Genomic DNA, 17248 nt, shown 5'->3' on the forward strand with positions numbered 1-17248 from the left:
GATTTTGGGTCTTTCGTGCTGAAGAGATTTGGGATGCTCAGGTTGAGAGGCTTTGGGATTCATCAGGTAAAGTGAATTTGGGGTCTCTCAGGATGAGAGGATGTGGCATTTTTGAGGCTGAGGAAACTCGGGGTCTCTCAGGCTAAGGAGATTTGGGGTCTCTCATTAGGGGGCATTAGGCTCTCTGACACTGACGTTATTTGGGGGTCTTTGAAGCTGAAGGACGTTTCCAGGCTGAGCAGGATCTCTAAGGTTGGGGAAAATTGGTCTCTCTGTGGCTGCGGTATTTAGGGTTTCCTAGGCTGCGGGGGTTGGGGTGCCTTAGGCTGAGGGGAATTGTGATTCCTCAGGCTTAGGGTGTTTGGGCTCTAAGCATTAGAGGATTTGGCGTTCCTGTGGGTGAACGGTAGATTTGAAGGTGTCTGAAGCTGAGGTGCGTCGGTGTCTCAGGCCGAGGGGGTTTGAGGTCAGTCCAGGTTAGCGGATTCGAGGTGTCTTGGGGATCAGGGGATCTGGGGTTTCCCAGGCTGAAATTTGAAGGTCTTGGGCTGAAGGTTTACAAGGGTTTCTTACTGCACGGCAAAGACTTCCCGAGTTCCTGTCAGTCTCCCTGGCTTTCTCCTGCCGCGCGGCCCACCCTGGCCTGGCGCCCGCTCGGATCCTCTCAGGAGGGAGACGACCGTTGAAACGGCCACGCAGCCGCCGGTACCACCAAACCGCCAATCCGAGCTCCCGCCAATAAGCGATCAGGAGGGGATAAAGGGGCAGGGAGTAGGGCGGAACTTAAACCTGTCAGTAATAGGCACCACTTCTTTCCCGCCTGGTGGACGATCCTGCCCAAAACCTCAGGCATTCGCCACTCTGGGTACTGCGCATGCGTCAGTCAAGAAGCCTCGAGTACTGAAGAGCAGTCTCTCAGGTCGTGACCGGCCTTACAGGCTTGTCATGAGGCCCAGATCTGGCTCTCAGCACTAGGGTAGCCTTGCCCCGTGGTCCTGTCCACAGGGGATCTCAAAGGGGTTAGGGTTAGGAGTTATGGTTAGGGTGAGTGTTATGGTGAGGGTGAGGGTTAGGGTTAGGGTGAGGGTGAGGGTTAGGGTGAGGGTGAGGGTTATGTTTAGGTTTAGGTTTAGGGTGAGGGTGAGGGTGATGGTGAGGGTTAGGGTGATGGTGAGGGTTAGGGTTAGGGTTAGGGTGAGTGTTAGGGTTCGGGTAAGGGTTACGGTGAGGGTGAGGGTTAGGGTTAGGGTTAGGGTTAGGAGTTAGGGTTAGGGTTAGGAGTTAGGGTTAGGGTTAGGGTGAGTGTTAGGATTAGCGTTACGGTGAGGGTTACGGTGAGGGTGAAGGTTAGGGTGAGGGTTAGGGTGAGGGTGAGGGTTACGTTTAGGGTGAGGGATAGTGTGAGGGTTAGGGTTAGGTTAATGGTTAGGTTTAGGGTGAGGGTTAGGGTTAGGGTGGCTCCAGAGGAGGATCCTACCTGCCACTTCCAGCTCCTTCTCAATTATGTTTCTGCAATGGGGAAAAGAGATAAATCTCCTGAAAACAGTGACTGATGTAGCTCCAAACTCTCAAAGAGGTGGACCCTTCCCACAAGTGTGGGCTGTATTTAGTGACGTCTTCCAAGAAGGACATCATGGGGGAGAGAGTCACTGAACAGGGACAAACCTAACAAACACTCTGCAGCCAGGTGGCCAGGATTGGCGTCCCCAATGGAGGGTCAGGTTGGCAGCAAGTGCCTTTGACATGAGGTGCTGAGGGGGACACCCTGCTCTGTGGTCTACCCCCAAAACCCTTAACCCCGTGTCAACCTGAGAAAATCTCCAGACAGAGGACATCCTACAACCATTGGAGCAGAAGAACTACACGCAGTCATAGCCAAGGAGCCTGAGATGTGAGGACTTTACGTATCTGTTTCTTCTGGGCATTGGGGCAGGAGGCCTTCAGGGAAAGCTAGTGAAATCAAACGAGGTGAGGAGTGACAAGCATGTAACAGTGTCGGCCCTCCAATGGGACAGGTGCCTACACTCACATCACGGGTGGACTGTGGGAAAAGGTGGCCAAGGGCCAGGGGCTACCCACTCCAACATCTGCAAGTTTTCTGAAAGTCTTAAAGTTTTCCAAAGTGAAAAGATTTTTTAAAAGCTTAAGTAACATCCAAACAAACCCCAAAACCTAGACATGAAGACCCTAATCTGTAAGTGGCACCTGTTTCTGGTGGCAGGATTACACGTGGCTTTTATTTTCCTCTCTTCTGTGTTTTCCAGACTTTGCATAAGGAACCTATGTACAGATACTTTTAAAATGAAGAAAAGCATCCTTTAAAACATGAAATCATTTACAAAAAATTTTTTAAAGATTTTTCAGAAGGATTAAACAGCTGGAAGCTTTGAATGAGGTGTCAGTGGATGGGTGGTCACACCCGGCACTCACCTTGTCCATGGATCTGGAGGGGCAGAGCAGGTACCTGTGGCCCCCGAGACCAGTCAGGCACCGAGTGGTGGTCCCCGTGTCACACAAGCAGTAGCCTAAGCGAGTCACGGCGGGTAGTGGGTGGGATCCGGACGCAGGGGCGATGGGTGGCCTCAGCAGCCCCCGTCCTCAGGTGCCCGTCTGAGACTGCACGCGGGGCAGCTCCTGCCCCCACCGGCCTGCAGTGACCGTGCAGGCCATCCACGGGTGTGGGGTTGGGGTCGGACTCACCTCAGCTCTGACGTGTGGCCCGTCCTGCATGATCTGATTGTCCATGTGAGGGATGTGAGCCACCCCGAGACGGAGCTGCAGAAAGCCAGCGTGCTGTCTGCCCTGCAGGGCCTAGGCCTGCCCGCCCCGCTCCTGGACTCCATGGTGGAAGTGCACAACAAGGGGGACCTGGTGCCTGGGTGAGCCAAAGACCCAGTGCCGGCTGAGCATTCCGTTCCCCAGGTGTGGCCAGCAGGCGGGCAGGGGTGATCTCAGGACAGTTCCTCGTTCCCAGCCTGGGGTTTGCCTCCGCCTCTGCCACCTCTTTTCACTCTTCCATGTCCTAACCATCCGGTGGGGCTGGTGTCTTCACCTTGCACCAATTAAAGTGTCACAAGCCGGCTGTGGGTGGGTGACAAGGGGACCCTCTTCTCGACAGGTCATCCCTGAGGCTGAGCCGGGTCTGTGTCCTCTCTGGGTCTGTGTCCTACCCTGGCAGGTACAGCCCCACAGAACCAAACGTCCTGGCTGTGTCCACCCTCCTGGGGCATGGGCTGGAGGAACTGAGAACTGAGCTGGAAGAGGCGGTTTTGAGAGCCACCAGGAGATGGGTCCTCACCCTCCGTGTCCGCCTGGCAGGGGCCCAGCTCAGGTGAGCGGCCTTGGCGGGCGGGAAAGGGTGATGACCTGGGTCCCAGCGCCAGGCCCAGAACTGGGCCTTTGGGTGTTTGGGGAGAGCCACAAAACAGGCAGAGCACCCCCAGCTTTAGATGTGCAGGCATCAGCTGGGATTATTTTTTTTTAATTGATTATTCATATTCAAGGAGCACAGAGCTATCACCTCCTGTGCCCAAGATGTGATGATCAGATCAATACTCTCAGTGTGCCCCTCACCACAAATTGCAGTTATTCCCTGTGTCCCCACCCAACCTCTCCCCAGCGTCCCTCCCCCTGCCCCCCTCCACCCTGGCAACCCTAGGTCTGTTTTCTGACTCTGCAAGTAGCTGGGATGTTTCTGAAAGGACCTGAGCTGTGTTAATGACTCAGCCTGCGTACACCAGGTGCCTAATCTGTGCTCATGGACATTCTTGGGCTACAGGCTGTACCTCCCTGAGCAACACAAGGAGGTCTGAGCAGGGGCTTGGGGGTGGCTAGGCTGTCCTCCAGGGTATTTATGCTGAAACTGACCAAATGAGTGGAGGGTCCTCACGGTCTTCATGGAACGTGCTTCTCCGTCCCCAGCTGGCTGTAGAAGGAGGCAACTGTGCAGCAGGTGGACGTGATACCTGAGGACGGGGCAGCCGATGTTACAGTCACCATCAGCAACGCCACCTATGGCAAATTCTGGAAGCTCTTTCCGGAATGAAAAGACACCCTCGGCCAGCGAATCGCATTTTTCCAGCATCAGAGCAGAGCAGGCCACCTCCGCCTGTGTGTGCCTGGGCGTCTGCTGCCAATGACGACACCACGGTGGGGCTGGTGTCACCTCGGAGTGGGCGGCTGGAGTGTCAGCTCTGAACCATCCAGGCCAGCCATCAGTGCGTGGCAAGAACTGGTTTCCCTCTGGGATGTTTCAGTGACGAGGTATTAAAAGCTTTGTTCTGAGGCGCCTCAACTGGCATTTCTAGTTCTTTCAGCGCGTGCTGGGCACCGGGTGTTCACGGACTCAGAGACTGCCCTGCTGTCCCCTTGCTGGTGTCGAGACACAGCCCAGAAAGCTCCCCACAAAGGTAAAAGAGAAAGAAAACAGTTTTATTATTGGAAAAGCAACAAACCAGGAACACCGCTAAGAGATCGCAGAGACAGAGAGAATCTCACCTTCCTAAATGCAGGTGGATACAGCCCATCACATACACATCCATTGTCTTTACCCAAAAGAAAAGTGAAACTACTTACATCTTTTCAAGGAGTGGGAAATTACCTCTTAGAGCAAAACTCCAACAAAGGCAGGGAGACAGGGCCCCACTTAATGCTCACGTTGCACAGGAGGCTTCTCGGCTCCTGGAAAGACATTCATGGGATGCACAGCTGGCCCCAGGCTCATTCAGATTTTAAAGTGATCTGCAGAGTCGGAGACACTGAGGGAGCCCTGCGATGGCACGTTTTCCTAAGGAAATGCCTGAGAGAAGTCGGGTAGTGTCCTTTTTCCCTTTTGGCACTAAGGAAAAATCGTATTTTTTTCTTAGGTTTACATTCAACTTATAGTGGTCAGTGTTTTTGAGTTCCAGAATTCAGCATTCAGGGATAAGTTTAAAAAAAAACAAAAATAAATCTGTACCCCTCTCCTGAGTGTGTGAATGGGGTGCATGTGAACTTCTCCAATGGCGGGCCAGGTGGCCCTGCTGTACACACAGCCCTGCCAGACACACGGCCCCTCCTGTTCCTTCCCACTCCCCCCAGCTCAGTACCTGTCCTTCCCACACCTCTCACAGGTGAGGAGTGTAGGCTCCAGGGCTGGGGCCGTGTCCTGGGACCCACAGGTGAGGACAGAGCTTGCACGTGGTCCCAGCTGCACCCTCTGTCTAGCCCTTTGTCCCCAGCCTCACAGGGTGGATGACACGTGCAGGTCGCCCAGGCTTTACTAAGTGGAGCAGAACAGCCCCCTCGTCTGGGACAGGGACCAGTAGGTGAGGAGACCACTGAAGGCCTCAGGACTCGGTGGCTGGAGACGGGTGCTTCCCCCAGCCCATCTGGTTCACTGGGATCTGCTGTGGAGGAGTCACTTCACCGCAACTTTGGAGACTCTCCTGTGGGCTGTGAAGCATCGTGCTTGGGCAGTGCCTCCTGGGGGCTCGTGGGGTACAGCCCACCGCTTGCCAGCCTGTGGCCATCCAGGGGCTGTGCCCACTGTGCTCCTAGGAGCTCTCCCAGACACCCCCTCCTGGGACTTGCAGGGCCAGATGGATCCCGAGACCTCTCCCCATCTGCAAGGCCAGCTTGTCCTCCCAGGTCTGGCTCCAGACTGTGTCTGGTCCTGTCCAAGTCTTCCCTGTCTGGGTGACACAGGAATGGCCGCACGGGGTCTGGTCTCCTGGCTGTCCTCCAGCACCCACCTGGCCACTCTCGTGGTCTCCACCCTGACTCAGACACTGAGGGAGAGCGTGGCCCCCACTGCTTCCTCAGGCACAGCCCAGTGAGAGACCCCCTGCAAGGAGCTCGGCAACACAGGGGCCTTCATGTGGGAAGCGAGAGGGTCTCAGGGAGCCCAGAGGGGAGGGTGGGGGCCTCAGGGAACCCAGGGGACAGGGTTGGGTGTCTCAGGGAGCCCAGAGGGGAGAGGGGGTCTCAAGGAGCCCAGAGGAGAGGGTGGGGCTCTCATGAAGCGCAGAGGAGATGGTGGGCATCTCAGGGAGCCCAGAACAGTGGGTAGTGGGCTTCGTGTGGGATAGGCACAGGTGTAGCACCCCGTCCTTCTCAGCTCCCAGTGTCTCCAGTCTCCTTGCTTTGCTGCTGGGCCTGTCCCTTCCCAGTTCCTCAATCTGGCTGTACCAGAGCACTGGGGTCCTGAGAACAAACCCCGTTGGGTGGGAGGAAAGCAGGACTCAGAGGAGGGGGTCTGCGTTGGGCTGATCCCCATGGGGGCCCCTCTCCCGGATCTGTCACGTGACGGGTTGCGAGAGAGCCCGAGGTGCACCCGTGTCACATAGGTCCCCTTGCAAACGTTATCGGGTAGTGACACAGAAGCTGCACTGTCTGCTATGAAGGCGGGAAGTTGGGCAGACTCAGCCCTGCACGGGGCTGGCGTTCTGTGCACAGAGCAATGGAGTCCCTCCCCGCCGGAAAGCTCTTTCTGACAGAGCATTTCTCTTTGAACTCAAAAGCTTCAGAAGTTCGTCTTTAAAATTCAATACACAATCTTTACTTAATGTCCCCATGGCGGAGCTTAAATCATGCAAAACTCAAAACTTTGACCCAATCCTTGAGTTTCTATGACAAAAGTAACCTGAGGAGGAGAGAGGCAAGATTTTATTGTTTTCTTTTAACTCTGTGATCTGAAAAAAGTGTTCAATCAAGGTAACATTTTCTAGATTCTTCCCATGGATTATTCTGAAATCTACCAAAATTGTCTTGGCTGTTTCCATGGTCACAAAAACCCATAAAGACATTTGACTTTAATTTCTTTTAATCTCTGGAATTAAACGAGTCATGCTGAATAGCACAGACGACGGAATCATGATACGGGTTTAGTGGAAACACTGGCCATTGTCACAGACTTATCCTTAAACGTGTTCCTTCATTTCCATCGTGCTCTTCCTGAGCATCAAGCTTTGGGCTGCTGGATCCAGGAAAGTCATGGGTCTGAGGTAGCCAGTGGGTGGTGGCCCATGAGTTTGTCCTCCTGGATTTCAGGTACCTTCATAGAATCATCGCAACTGGATACCAAAAGTATAAGCAGATTTTCCTCTGGAGAACGACTAATTGGATTCCAAACAACACACGTCAACGTAGATTAAAGAATTATTTTTAAGACTATCCTAAGAAAACCTGTCTTGTTCCAGAACATGGACAAACAAGAATCCCTAGCTGGGTACCCTCTTACGAGGGAACTGGAAGACAACTTATGTCTGGTATCCATTATGTGGCTGAGAATTTAAACCACCAGCTCTGAAAAACTAGATGTACAGAAGGAGGTATTTCTGTGATTTTGGGGTTTGTGAAACCTGGACCCCTCAGTATTGGGAAGTGAAGCAAAAACCCACTTGGAAAATGTCACATCACCCAAGGACGGCAGGCCACAGTGGGGGAGTCTCATTTGTACCCGTTGGCCTTTAAGTTTGGAGGTGACCAACTGCCAACACAGGCCAATGCCACTGAAAGAAGAAATTACTACATTAATCAAGAGGATGGGACCGTCACCGCACACGGGGCTGTGGGGAAAGCCCTGGTGTGTGTCAGGAGGCAGGAAGGGGCGACGGAGAGCCTGGGTCACAGCCTTTGCTGGAGCTTCCACAGGAGTGGAAGGCAGGCTGCGTGGACAGCTCGGGGCTGGTGAGTTTGTAAAACCACAGTGGGCTTCTTGCTGTGGGTCCTCTGCTGGCCTGATACCCAGCCCTGAGGTGACTGAGGGCAGGGAGATACTGGCTGGGTGTGTGACAATTAGGAAAAGGGGCTTCACAGGAGCAGAGTGCTCCGGAGCGGGTCGCTGGCTACCTTCAGGAGTTTGCTGGCCCTGGGAAGGGCAGTCTCTTTTCTCATCTGTAAGGCCCCCAAATGCCAGAGCATCCAGAATTTGAAATAGGAAAATGTAGTTAATAGAGCCGGCCCTGTGATGAAAGGTGCCAAACAGACAAAAATGTAATCTAAGAAAACACAGAACAGGCAGAAACGTTGGAAAACTGACAAACCCACCGTGGCCTTGGAGGAAAGGGAAGAGTTACTGGCAGGCAGAGAGGGTGGGACTGCAGGAAGGACAGGTGGGCTTGCATCTCAGCCGGCAACTGGGGACACCTGGCGGAGGCAGCGCAGCCTCTCACCTGGAGGGAGAGATGGGTGGACAGAGGAGGCCCAGGAAGGTTACTGGAAGTGGCAGGTGAGAGAGAAGACGTGAGAAACAGCTGTGACAGCGAGGTCACAGCATGGCTGTGGCACGGGGGCCCAAAATACCTGTGCTGTGCCGCTCACACCTGTGTTCTTACTCCTGCACATAAGAACAGCACAGGGAGGCCCGGGGGACACGTGAGGAGCGTGTGTTCGACACCGATCTCGTACACGGCCCGTCATCCCCATCTGTGTAAGTCCTCAAACATCTCATTAAATTTGTTCCTATGAACAGCTGGAACAGCCAAAGCAAAACCAGCGAGCACCCAAGAATCCCCTTGGCCTAGGGGAACAGTCTGTGATTTCATCAGAATTAAAAATAGGTAACCCTCGTTCTCTTTTAAAAAAATTTGTTTCTCGGTAGGATTTCAACCCCCTTAGTCCTACTCCGCCAGCATCACAATCGTGAGCACTTTAAGGAGTGCCTTGTCACTATTCAAACGTCACTGCACTGTGGTGCTCTCGAAAGTGGTCAGGTGAAGGACACACTTGAGGGTTGTCATTAACACCCACGCCACGGCCGCGGTGGTGGGAGAAGCCGACGTTTACAGGTGAGTCGCGTCTTCCTTTGAAGGTGCTGCCGCGTAGTCATCTTTAGCCATCAGCATGTACGTTGACTCCATCCCGCGTCGAAACTGGAGGGTAACGAGGGCAGGTGGCAGGAGGCCGTGCTGGCCTCGCCCCAAACTCCCAGACCCCTGCCCTCACTGGTACTTGGCCGAAACAAGAGCGCGATACTTGAAGGATTATGGTTGAATCTTCGAGCCGCCCCGTACTGAGCTTCGTCAGCACCAAAGCAGCTTCTCGTTGAGTCTGATGACGTCACTGACGAAACTGTCCGCGCCGATGAAGTCACCCGCGATGACGTTGGTGCACCGTGAGCCCAGCCCCGGGCACTGCGCTCGGACCCAGGTGCTCAGGTACGGCACTTCGGGCACCGTCATCTTCTGCAGGGACTCACACGGATGCACCAGGATGTATTCCAGGTTCTCCATAAGGTTGATGCCAGCCACAAACAACCCGCCTGAAATAAGGAAGTGGCAGAGCAATTATGCGACACACGCACGCTGCTGCATATGTCCCGTCTCACACTGCCACCGTCACCCGCCTGTCTTCCCCATTACCCATTTCAGAAGTTAGAGTTCTGACGGCACAATGCTCAGCAGAGGCCTCATATTAGTTGCACTTCGTTACAGAGGACGCTGGCCTGACCATAGGCCTCAAAGATGTCCACATCCTAATCCCCATGTGGTAGACAGAATAATGTCCCCAAAGATGCCCACGTCCTAATCCCCATGTGGTGTACAGAATTATGTCCCCAAAGTTGTGCATGTCTCAATACTTGGAACATATGAATATGTGACTTTACTCGGCAAAGGAGACTTTGCAGATGAGATTCAGTTGAAGATCCTGAGATGGGAGATTGTTCTGGATTATCTGGGCAGGTCCAGTGTCATCACAGTGTCTTTATAGGAGGGGGACAGGAAGATTTGAATACAGAAGAAGAGTAGGTGACGTGGAGAAGGAAATAGGTGGAGAAAAGGAGACTCGATTTGGGGCCCTAGGCCAAGGCCTGCTGTAGCCTCCAGAGGCTGGAAAGACAAGGAAACCCATTCTCCCTGGAGCCTTGAAAGAACCAGTCCTGTGACACCTTTTGAGGATTTCTGACCTCTGGAACCTTAAGAGAATAAAGTTCTCTGCAAATGTTTTTTCATTCTTATCTCCAAAGTCTCGAACCTTGTCAATTACATACACGTGAGAGGGCGAGATAGTAAAACAGCAGACAGCTGCTCCTGGTCTGTGGTGCCTGGTTTTGTGCTGTTCCCTCAGGACCCATCTCTCCTGGGTCACGCTTTGCAGTGTGAACAGCAGCACGTTGGGGCTGATCCAGCCCAACCCTAACCCTGTGCTGTGCGGGGCCCTTCATTGCTGCAGGCCTGTGATTCCTGCCTCTGAAGGACCCAAGATGTGGTTTGCAAAGCTGCTGCACCAGACGGACCCCAGTGGGTTTTTTAAAAATTGAGGTGAAATTTACATACTATAAATTCACCATTTAAAAGTGACCAATTCGGTGGGTTTTAGTGCATTCACTATATGTGCAACCACCACCTCTAACTAGTTCCAGAACATTCTCATCACCCGAAAAGGAGACCCCGTACCCGTTAGCAGTCAGTCCTCATTCCCCCTCCCCAGCCCCTGACAACCTGCTTTCTGTTTATGTGGATTTACCTGTTCTGGACATTTAATGTTAGTAGAATCCTACACTGTGTGGTCTTTTGTGTCTGACGTCTATCACTGAGCATCATGTGTTCAAGGTTCATCTACGCTGTAGCAGGTGTCAGAGCCCCGTTCCTTTTCATGGCTGCATAGTATTCCACTGTGTGGATACAGCACACTGTCTACTCACTCAACCCCAAGGGCCACCTGGGGTAACTCATCCCTGTAAACGTCCTGGGCCCCACCCATGACATAGGACCAGTCGATTCCAACGTCCAGCCAGGTTTGGGACCGCATTCCTCCCCCCCGAAATCCCATCCTCTGGAAAGTTTCTCATCACTGTGCTTGACAACACTGACCAAAATGGCCACAACATCAGGAACTCCTTTCTGTAAAGACAAACCACTGATCAAAGAACCACAGAAGGGCAGCACTGAGCACAAAACCCACCAAGGTGAACGGTTTTAGTGGAAACACTGGGGCAGGTGGAGCCGGCTGCAGGAAGCCTATGCTGGCTGGCATCTACAGCCCTCCAGCCCCGGTCCCTCTTTGCCTCTGTCCCTCCGTCAGGTGTCCTTGCACGCAGTTGTGGAGCCCCACTGGCCCATCACATTACTGGCTTGGGCAGACAGGGATAACACTCGCATGGTGTTAGCATGACAGGTCAGTGCTGGGTTTGTTACAAATGCAGTTGTAGATCACGCTGGCTCAGAGAAAAAGGCCAGAGGTGTTTGCTAAGTGTGGCCCAAGCAACAGCACACAAGGCACCAGGCCACCTGCTACTGGTTCATAGTGAGAATGATGGTGCCCCAGGTCCCTGGAGACCCAACAAGTCCAGCGAAGTCTGACAAACCACTAAGAAAAAGGGAAACGCAGTGGATAAAACAGGCAAATGGAAAAAGAAATGCACAAAAACACGCGAATCCCATGCCAGTCGTCACTCAGGGCAGAGGCCAGGCGCGGCCACTGGGAAAGGACGTGGGGACATTGAGCGTGTGAGGGGCTGGGGGCCTGGAAGATTCTGCACAATGCGTGTCAACTACCATGGTGCAAAACAGGACTCTGGGTGGGGTTTCATCAAATCATGCCACATGCATGAGCTACACACAGATGAGCAGCGAGGAAGGTCAGAACCAAATAAGATGTTAAACTTGATAGCAGAAGAGAGATGTTGACACACAGAGATTGAGATAGAGAGAGACAAACTGGGAGAGGCTGAGAGATAGAGAGAGAGATGGAGAGATGGAGAGAAAGAGAGACAGAGATAAACCGAGAGAGACAGAGAGACAAAGAAACTGAGAGAGACAGACAAAGAAACTGTGAGAGACAGAGAGACGGAGATAAACTGAGAGAGACAGAGAGATGGAGATAAGCTGAGAGAGACAGAGGGCGTGAGCCGAGGTGGCACCGTCAGGGGCCAGGGCCAGGGCCTCGCTTCTCACCTGCAAAAGGGACTGCGTCCTGCACAGGATGCTTTGAGACTAACATGCTCAGGTCTGTACAGGACTTAGCAAGCGCGTGGTGTATACACATGTGCATCAAATACCAGTCCTTTGTAAGCATGTGTGTGCTATGGCGTCTGTGGCATGTTTCTGACACTGCAGATCAATATGGAGTGCTCTTGTTTGTGCCCTGGAGCTGCAGACTAGCAGCTGCCGAGCAGAAACGGGCATGTGGGACTGAGAGGGAGTGAGAGCTTCCCACGCCTCAGCACTGGTGTGATGTGTATGTGTGTATGTGTGCACACATCACACTTCAAAAAGATCTTGGGAAAACTGAATTGAAAGACAATATGAATCTGTGAATTTTTTGAAGTACTGTCATGTATACACACGCGTATGTACATGTGTGAGCATGTGTGTCCACACACACGTGCACATATATGTAGACATGCACATGTGCATATACATATGTGCACACCACACACACACACACACACACACACACAGTGACATGTATCACCTTTAAAATTCTTTCACTCAAAACTGAAAGCAAACGTGCCCCCAAGACTGCAGAAGTGTGTCACTGGCCTCAGTCTGGCCCTGTTCAGGAGTAGCTCCAGGTACATGGGCGGCTGCAGCTCTTCATGCCCTCCAGGTAGCGGATCAGCTCCTGCACCTTCACTTTGTTGCCCCACCAGTAGCAGACCCCCGGTGACAGCTCCCTGTGCCAGCTCACGGTGTCCTCGTCCTCGTAAAAGATGATCACCTGCTGGCTCCGCGCCCACAGCAGGCGCAGTGTCGGCACCTCCTGGAAGGGACAGAGTTTCTGGGTGCCAAGTGAGAGGCACCCACAGTGCGTGGCTCCCACACTCTGACCAGCCCACGATGCCCACCCCAAGCCCCCAGGACCCGCTCTGAGACCTCTGTTAGCGATTCCAACAACAGGGAAGGTTGGTTTCCGCTGCAGATGTCCCTGTCAAAGGACAGAAAGTGTCTCCCGAGGCGGAGACTCCCATTTTACTGAGGGGGCTCCACAGCAAGGCCTGTCCTCTGTCAGGACCCCAGGCAGAGAGGGTGGGAGGGCAGGGACCCCACGCCTCCTCTGGGAACTCTACATAACAGAACGTCCTGCGGGCTCATGGCACCACCAACTGACTTTATGCCCTCTCGGTCTGGAGTCCAGAAGTGTGACATCCAGGTGTGGCAAGGCTGTGCTCCCTCCAGAGGCTCTGGGGGAGGATCCTTCCTGACTCTTCCAGCTCCTGGTGGCTCCAGGCATCCCTGGGCTTGTGGCCGCTTCACTCCAGTCCCTGCTTCCATTTTCACGTGGCTTCTCCTCTGTGTCTGTGTCTCCTATTCTGTCACTTATGAGGACACCTGTCATTGGATTTACGGCCACCCTAATTCAGGATGGTCTCAACTAATTATACCTGCAAAGACCCTCTTTCCACATAAGGTCCCATTCTCAGGTGACACCATTCTCCCCACTGCATCAGGTGTTATTACACCTAGTCGTGCCTCAGGCCCAGGCCTGAACCAGGGAGGTCTCTCCTCTCTGAAGTCCTGACAGCACCGCACAGCCAGGCCATTCGAGCGGTAGGATTGAGGCCGTTGGAGGAGTCTAAGTGGCAGAACAACTGGCAGCTCTCCGGAAAAAGTACAGATCAGATCCTGCTCCACCAAAATAAGTGTATGAATCAAAGATTTAAATGTCTTTTTAAAGGTTATAGAATTCTGGAAAGAACGAACAGGGTCAGCAAACACATGGAGGAATCTCAACAGCATTGCAGAGGGAAAGCAGCAGATACCTGGGTATATTCTGTAGGATTTCCTCGGTGGAAAGTTCTAGAAGAGGCAAAAGGAACCTGGAGTGGAAGAAGTCAGGACATGGATTGCTTTGGTGGGGAGAGTGCTGACTGGCAATGTTTCGGGGGACAGATGGATGCACACGATTCAACAACCACGGTAAAAAAAAACCCAAAAAACAGAAACAAAAACAGACGGACGTATAAACATAATGTTGTCCACCCACACAGTGGAATATTACACAGCCATGAAAAGAGTGAAGCTCTGACACCTGCTGCAACATGGATGAACCTTGAACACATGATGCTCAGTGACAGAGACCAGACACAGAAGACCACACAGTGTGTGATTCCATTTACATGAAATGTCCAGAACAGGCAAATCCACAGAACAGGAGCAGATTAGTGGTCACCAGGGGCTATGGAGGGGGGAGGGGGGAGGGACTGCTGATGGGGATGGGATCTCCTTTTGGGGTGGTGGGAATGTTCTGGAACTAGATAGAGGTGGTGGTTGTACAACATTGTGGATGCACTAGATGCCCCTGAATTGTTCACCTTAAATGGGTGACTTGTGTGGTGTGTGAATTACATCTTGATAAAGCATGAAGAATAGAGTGTTCAGGGGCAGATGTCACACCTGAACGCACTGGTTATGAGCTCCTTTGAAAGAGACACCACTACGTCCCTTTCCTGTCTCCCTCTCTTGCTCCACGTTGCATTTCAAGACCAGCCCCCTCATGCTGAACGAGGTAGGGAGCCAGGAGGGCAGACCCAACTCGGCTGGCCCTGCGGGCAGCGGTGCCAACCGAGGGTAGCATGGGGAAGCCGTGCTGGGCACCTTCCAGAACCTGCCACAGGAGGCTCAGCCATCGGGAGAGGTCTGATGAGCAGCACATCTTGCTGAAGGGGAGATCTGATTCTGCAGGTCTAGGGAAACCCCAATTCCTGAGCTGAGCCACAGACCACCCTGGAGCATCAAGGGCCACAGGTCAGCTGGCCTGACCCTTGGCCTGGTCCTCTGCCACCAGGATGTCTGAAGGTTGGAAGGGGAGTGTCTCCTGGGAGACGAGACTGGGCCCCTTTACAGAGGAGGCTTGTCCCCCCTTCCGCCTCCAAACTGCCTTCCTCCCAGCTGGGCCCACCTGCCGGTCACCTCAGGTGGCCCTACCCCAACCGCACCTGGCCACACCTGGTGCTGGAGCTACTTGGACCCACGTCCTTGATGGGCCTGAGGTTGGCCAGGAGGTGAGCGAATAGCCCGCTTCCTTGTTTACAGAGCATTGAGGATCCCAGAGCCTCACTGTTCAGGGTACTTGACAGGACCTTTCTTCCTTGAGGTGTGCACTGGCCCTTCCCACAGTGGGGGTGCTGGGCAGATCCAGAGAACAGAATGTCCCCCAGCTGAGCCTGTGAGCTGTAGTGCCTCCTGGGGCGGTGAGCAGAGAAACCCAATAGGCATCAAGGAAACGAACCCCAGCACACAAAACTGCATCTTGGAGAGAAATGCTGTCTGACTGAGTGTCCAGGCTCACGTGAATGGGTCGCAGACAGCAGGAGAGGCCCAGGCACAAAGGCAGGCTCTGCTGAGAAGAAGCTCGGCCCCCTCGTAGCTGGAGGGCCACATGCGCAGCACCACAGAAAGCATCCCACCTTCACGCAGGTGCAGTGGGGGCTGTCAGTGGCGGTGCTGGCGGTGGGGATCCAGGCTCACCAACACCATGGTGGAGGGTGAACCACATGTGCTCGAGTTCATGGGCACAGGTGGGACACCATGGCCCCTCCCCCTGGGATCCCCATACCTGCAGTGGCCACCGTGGCCTTTGCTGCTATAGACTCGTGTCAAGCATTCTTCTTTTGATTAAGAAGTCCCTGAGCATTTAAGTTTGCCCTGCTGGTGGGCCAAACCTGACACTGGAACTCCAAGCACAGAAGATGCTCAATGCACCTTTGACGGGGATGATGAATGCAGCAGTGAGGGGCCTGGAACTCCCACCGGTGTCCTCAAAGCAAGGACAGACTAGTCACAGGGATCATAGCCACTAATGCCTCAGCCGTAATGGCTGCCAAAGCTGTGCTGTCCTGGGGTACACCACGTGCCCTCTGCAGCCAAATCAAGATGAAGGAGACAGAGAAGGACAGGTGTATGTATATGTGCAGGCATGTGTGTACATGCTTGTGCATGCATATGCTTCTGCATACATGTAGATGTGTGTACACATGTGCGTGGAGATGTGTGCAAATGCGCATACCTGTGTGTACGTGCACATGCTTGTGCATAAGCACATTTGTGTGCATGTGTACACGCGTGTATTTGTGTGCTCACGTGCATGTGTGTGCGTGCATACGCATGTGTGCAGATGTGTGCACATGTGTGCATCTGTGTGTACGCGTGTGTGTGTGTTTTGCGGGGTTCCCCACACCCAGGACTGATCCTGCAGCCGGCATCCCTGCTTGGGAATGCAGAGAAGACCTCGCCCTCACCTGGGAAGGAGAGGTGGTGGAGGGGCACGTCCCACAGCTGGGGGCACAGCCCCGTCATCCAGTCCGCGTTGGCGTTCCCACAGCGCAGGCTCGGGAAGCTGCTGGCAGCGCTCACCTGGCCGCCCATTGCAAGCAAGCCCTGTGCAACCCGAGGAAAGAAAAGTGGTTTTTTAGGGTGAAAACTTGTGCTGGTTACACAGGTGGCATGGCTTTGAAATAAAAAAGAATCAACAGACTTCCCCAGAGGAGGACAGGGTGGTCTGGGCTGTGGGGAGATCGGAGATGGGTTCTTGAGGACGGGGGAGGGAGAGAGAGGAGGGGGGGTCCTGAGAAACATGCAGGGGACCAGAAAGTGCCCCCCAATACCCACGGTAGATAAGGACTGTTCTGAGCCAAAGACACTTGAGAAACAGCTGCCCACACCGCCCCGTGTGTGGAGGAGTGAGAAGCTCTGGTCCCAGTCACCAAGGCGACCTGCACGCTCTGCAGCCCAGAGACTCACCGAGAGGAATCCACTGAACAAACCTCCTACAACGACCCATCTACCTTTAGTTTCCCCAGATACTTAGCACCCCCCCCCCCAACACACATACACATGATTTATGGCTCCGAGAAGCTCAGATCCCTTCCTTTGTCTAGTCCCCTCTCCACAAACACGTCACCCTTTGTTTAAGAGACCATCTCTTGGGGTTTTCATTTCATTTCTGTGAGGGCACCACATGCATATGAAATAAACCTTTTCCCCTGTTCATCTGTCCTTTGTCAGTTTATTTTGCAGGACCCTGTTCACAAAACCTAAGAGGGTAGAGAAAGGGTTTTTTCCCTTCGTCTTCACACAGAATAGAGAGAGAGAGAGAGGGAGGGAGAGAAAGAGAGGTGCCCAGAGCCACCTGGGGCACCCCCACACTAAGAGCCCACAAAGCCCCTTTGCTGGAGTGGCTGAAGCATGTGTCCTGCCTCCAGGGGAGCGCTTGCCCTCAGATCACACACTAACTCCACCCCACAATCCAGGACTGTGGAAAGGGGCGCAGCGGTGAATCTGCAGGGTCTCCCGTGTGGGGTCTCCTGGGTGCGGGGTCTTCCAGC

General features: G+C 53.6%; 1 protein-coding gene across 1 annotated transcript; it reads right to left on the reverse strand.

The window, feature by feature from the left end:
- Window positions 1-9002: 9002 nt before the first annotated feature.
- LOC134369027 (PI-PLC X domain-containing protein 1-like) lies at window positions 9003-16289 on the reverse strand. The gene is made up of 5 exons (XM_063085242.1): window positions 16163-16289; window positions 15214-15331; window positions 14861-15107; window positions 12501-12702; window positions 9003-9241 (listed from the first exon to the last, which is right to left on the reverse strand). The coding sequence occupies exons 1-5, from the start codon at window positions 16287-16289 to the stop codon at window positions 9003-9005; spliced, it is 933 nt and encodes a 310-aa protein (XP_062941312.1).
- Window positions 16290-17248: the final 959 nt, after the last annotated feature.

Source organism: Cynocephalus volans, unplaced genomic scaffold (genome assembly GCF_027409185.1).
Source record: "Cynocephalus volans isolate mCynVol1 unplaced genomic scaffold, mCynVol1.pri scaffold_35, whole genome shotgun sequence".
NCBI lineage: Eukaryota > Metazoa > Chordata > Mammalia > Dermoptera > Cynocephalidae > Cynocephalus > Cynocephalus volans.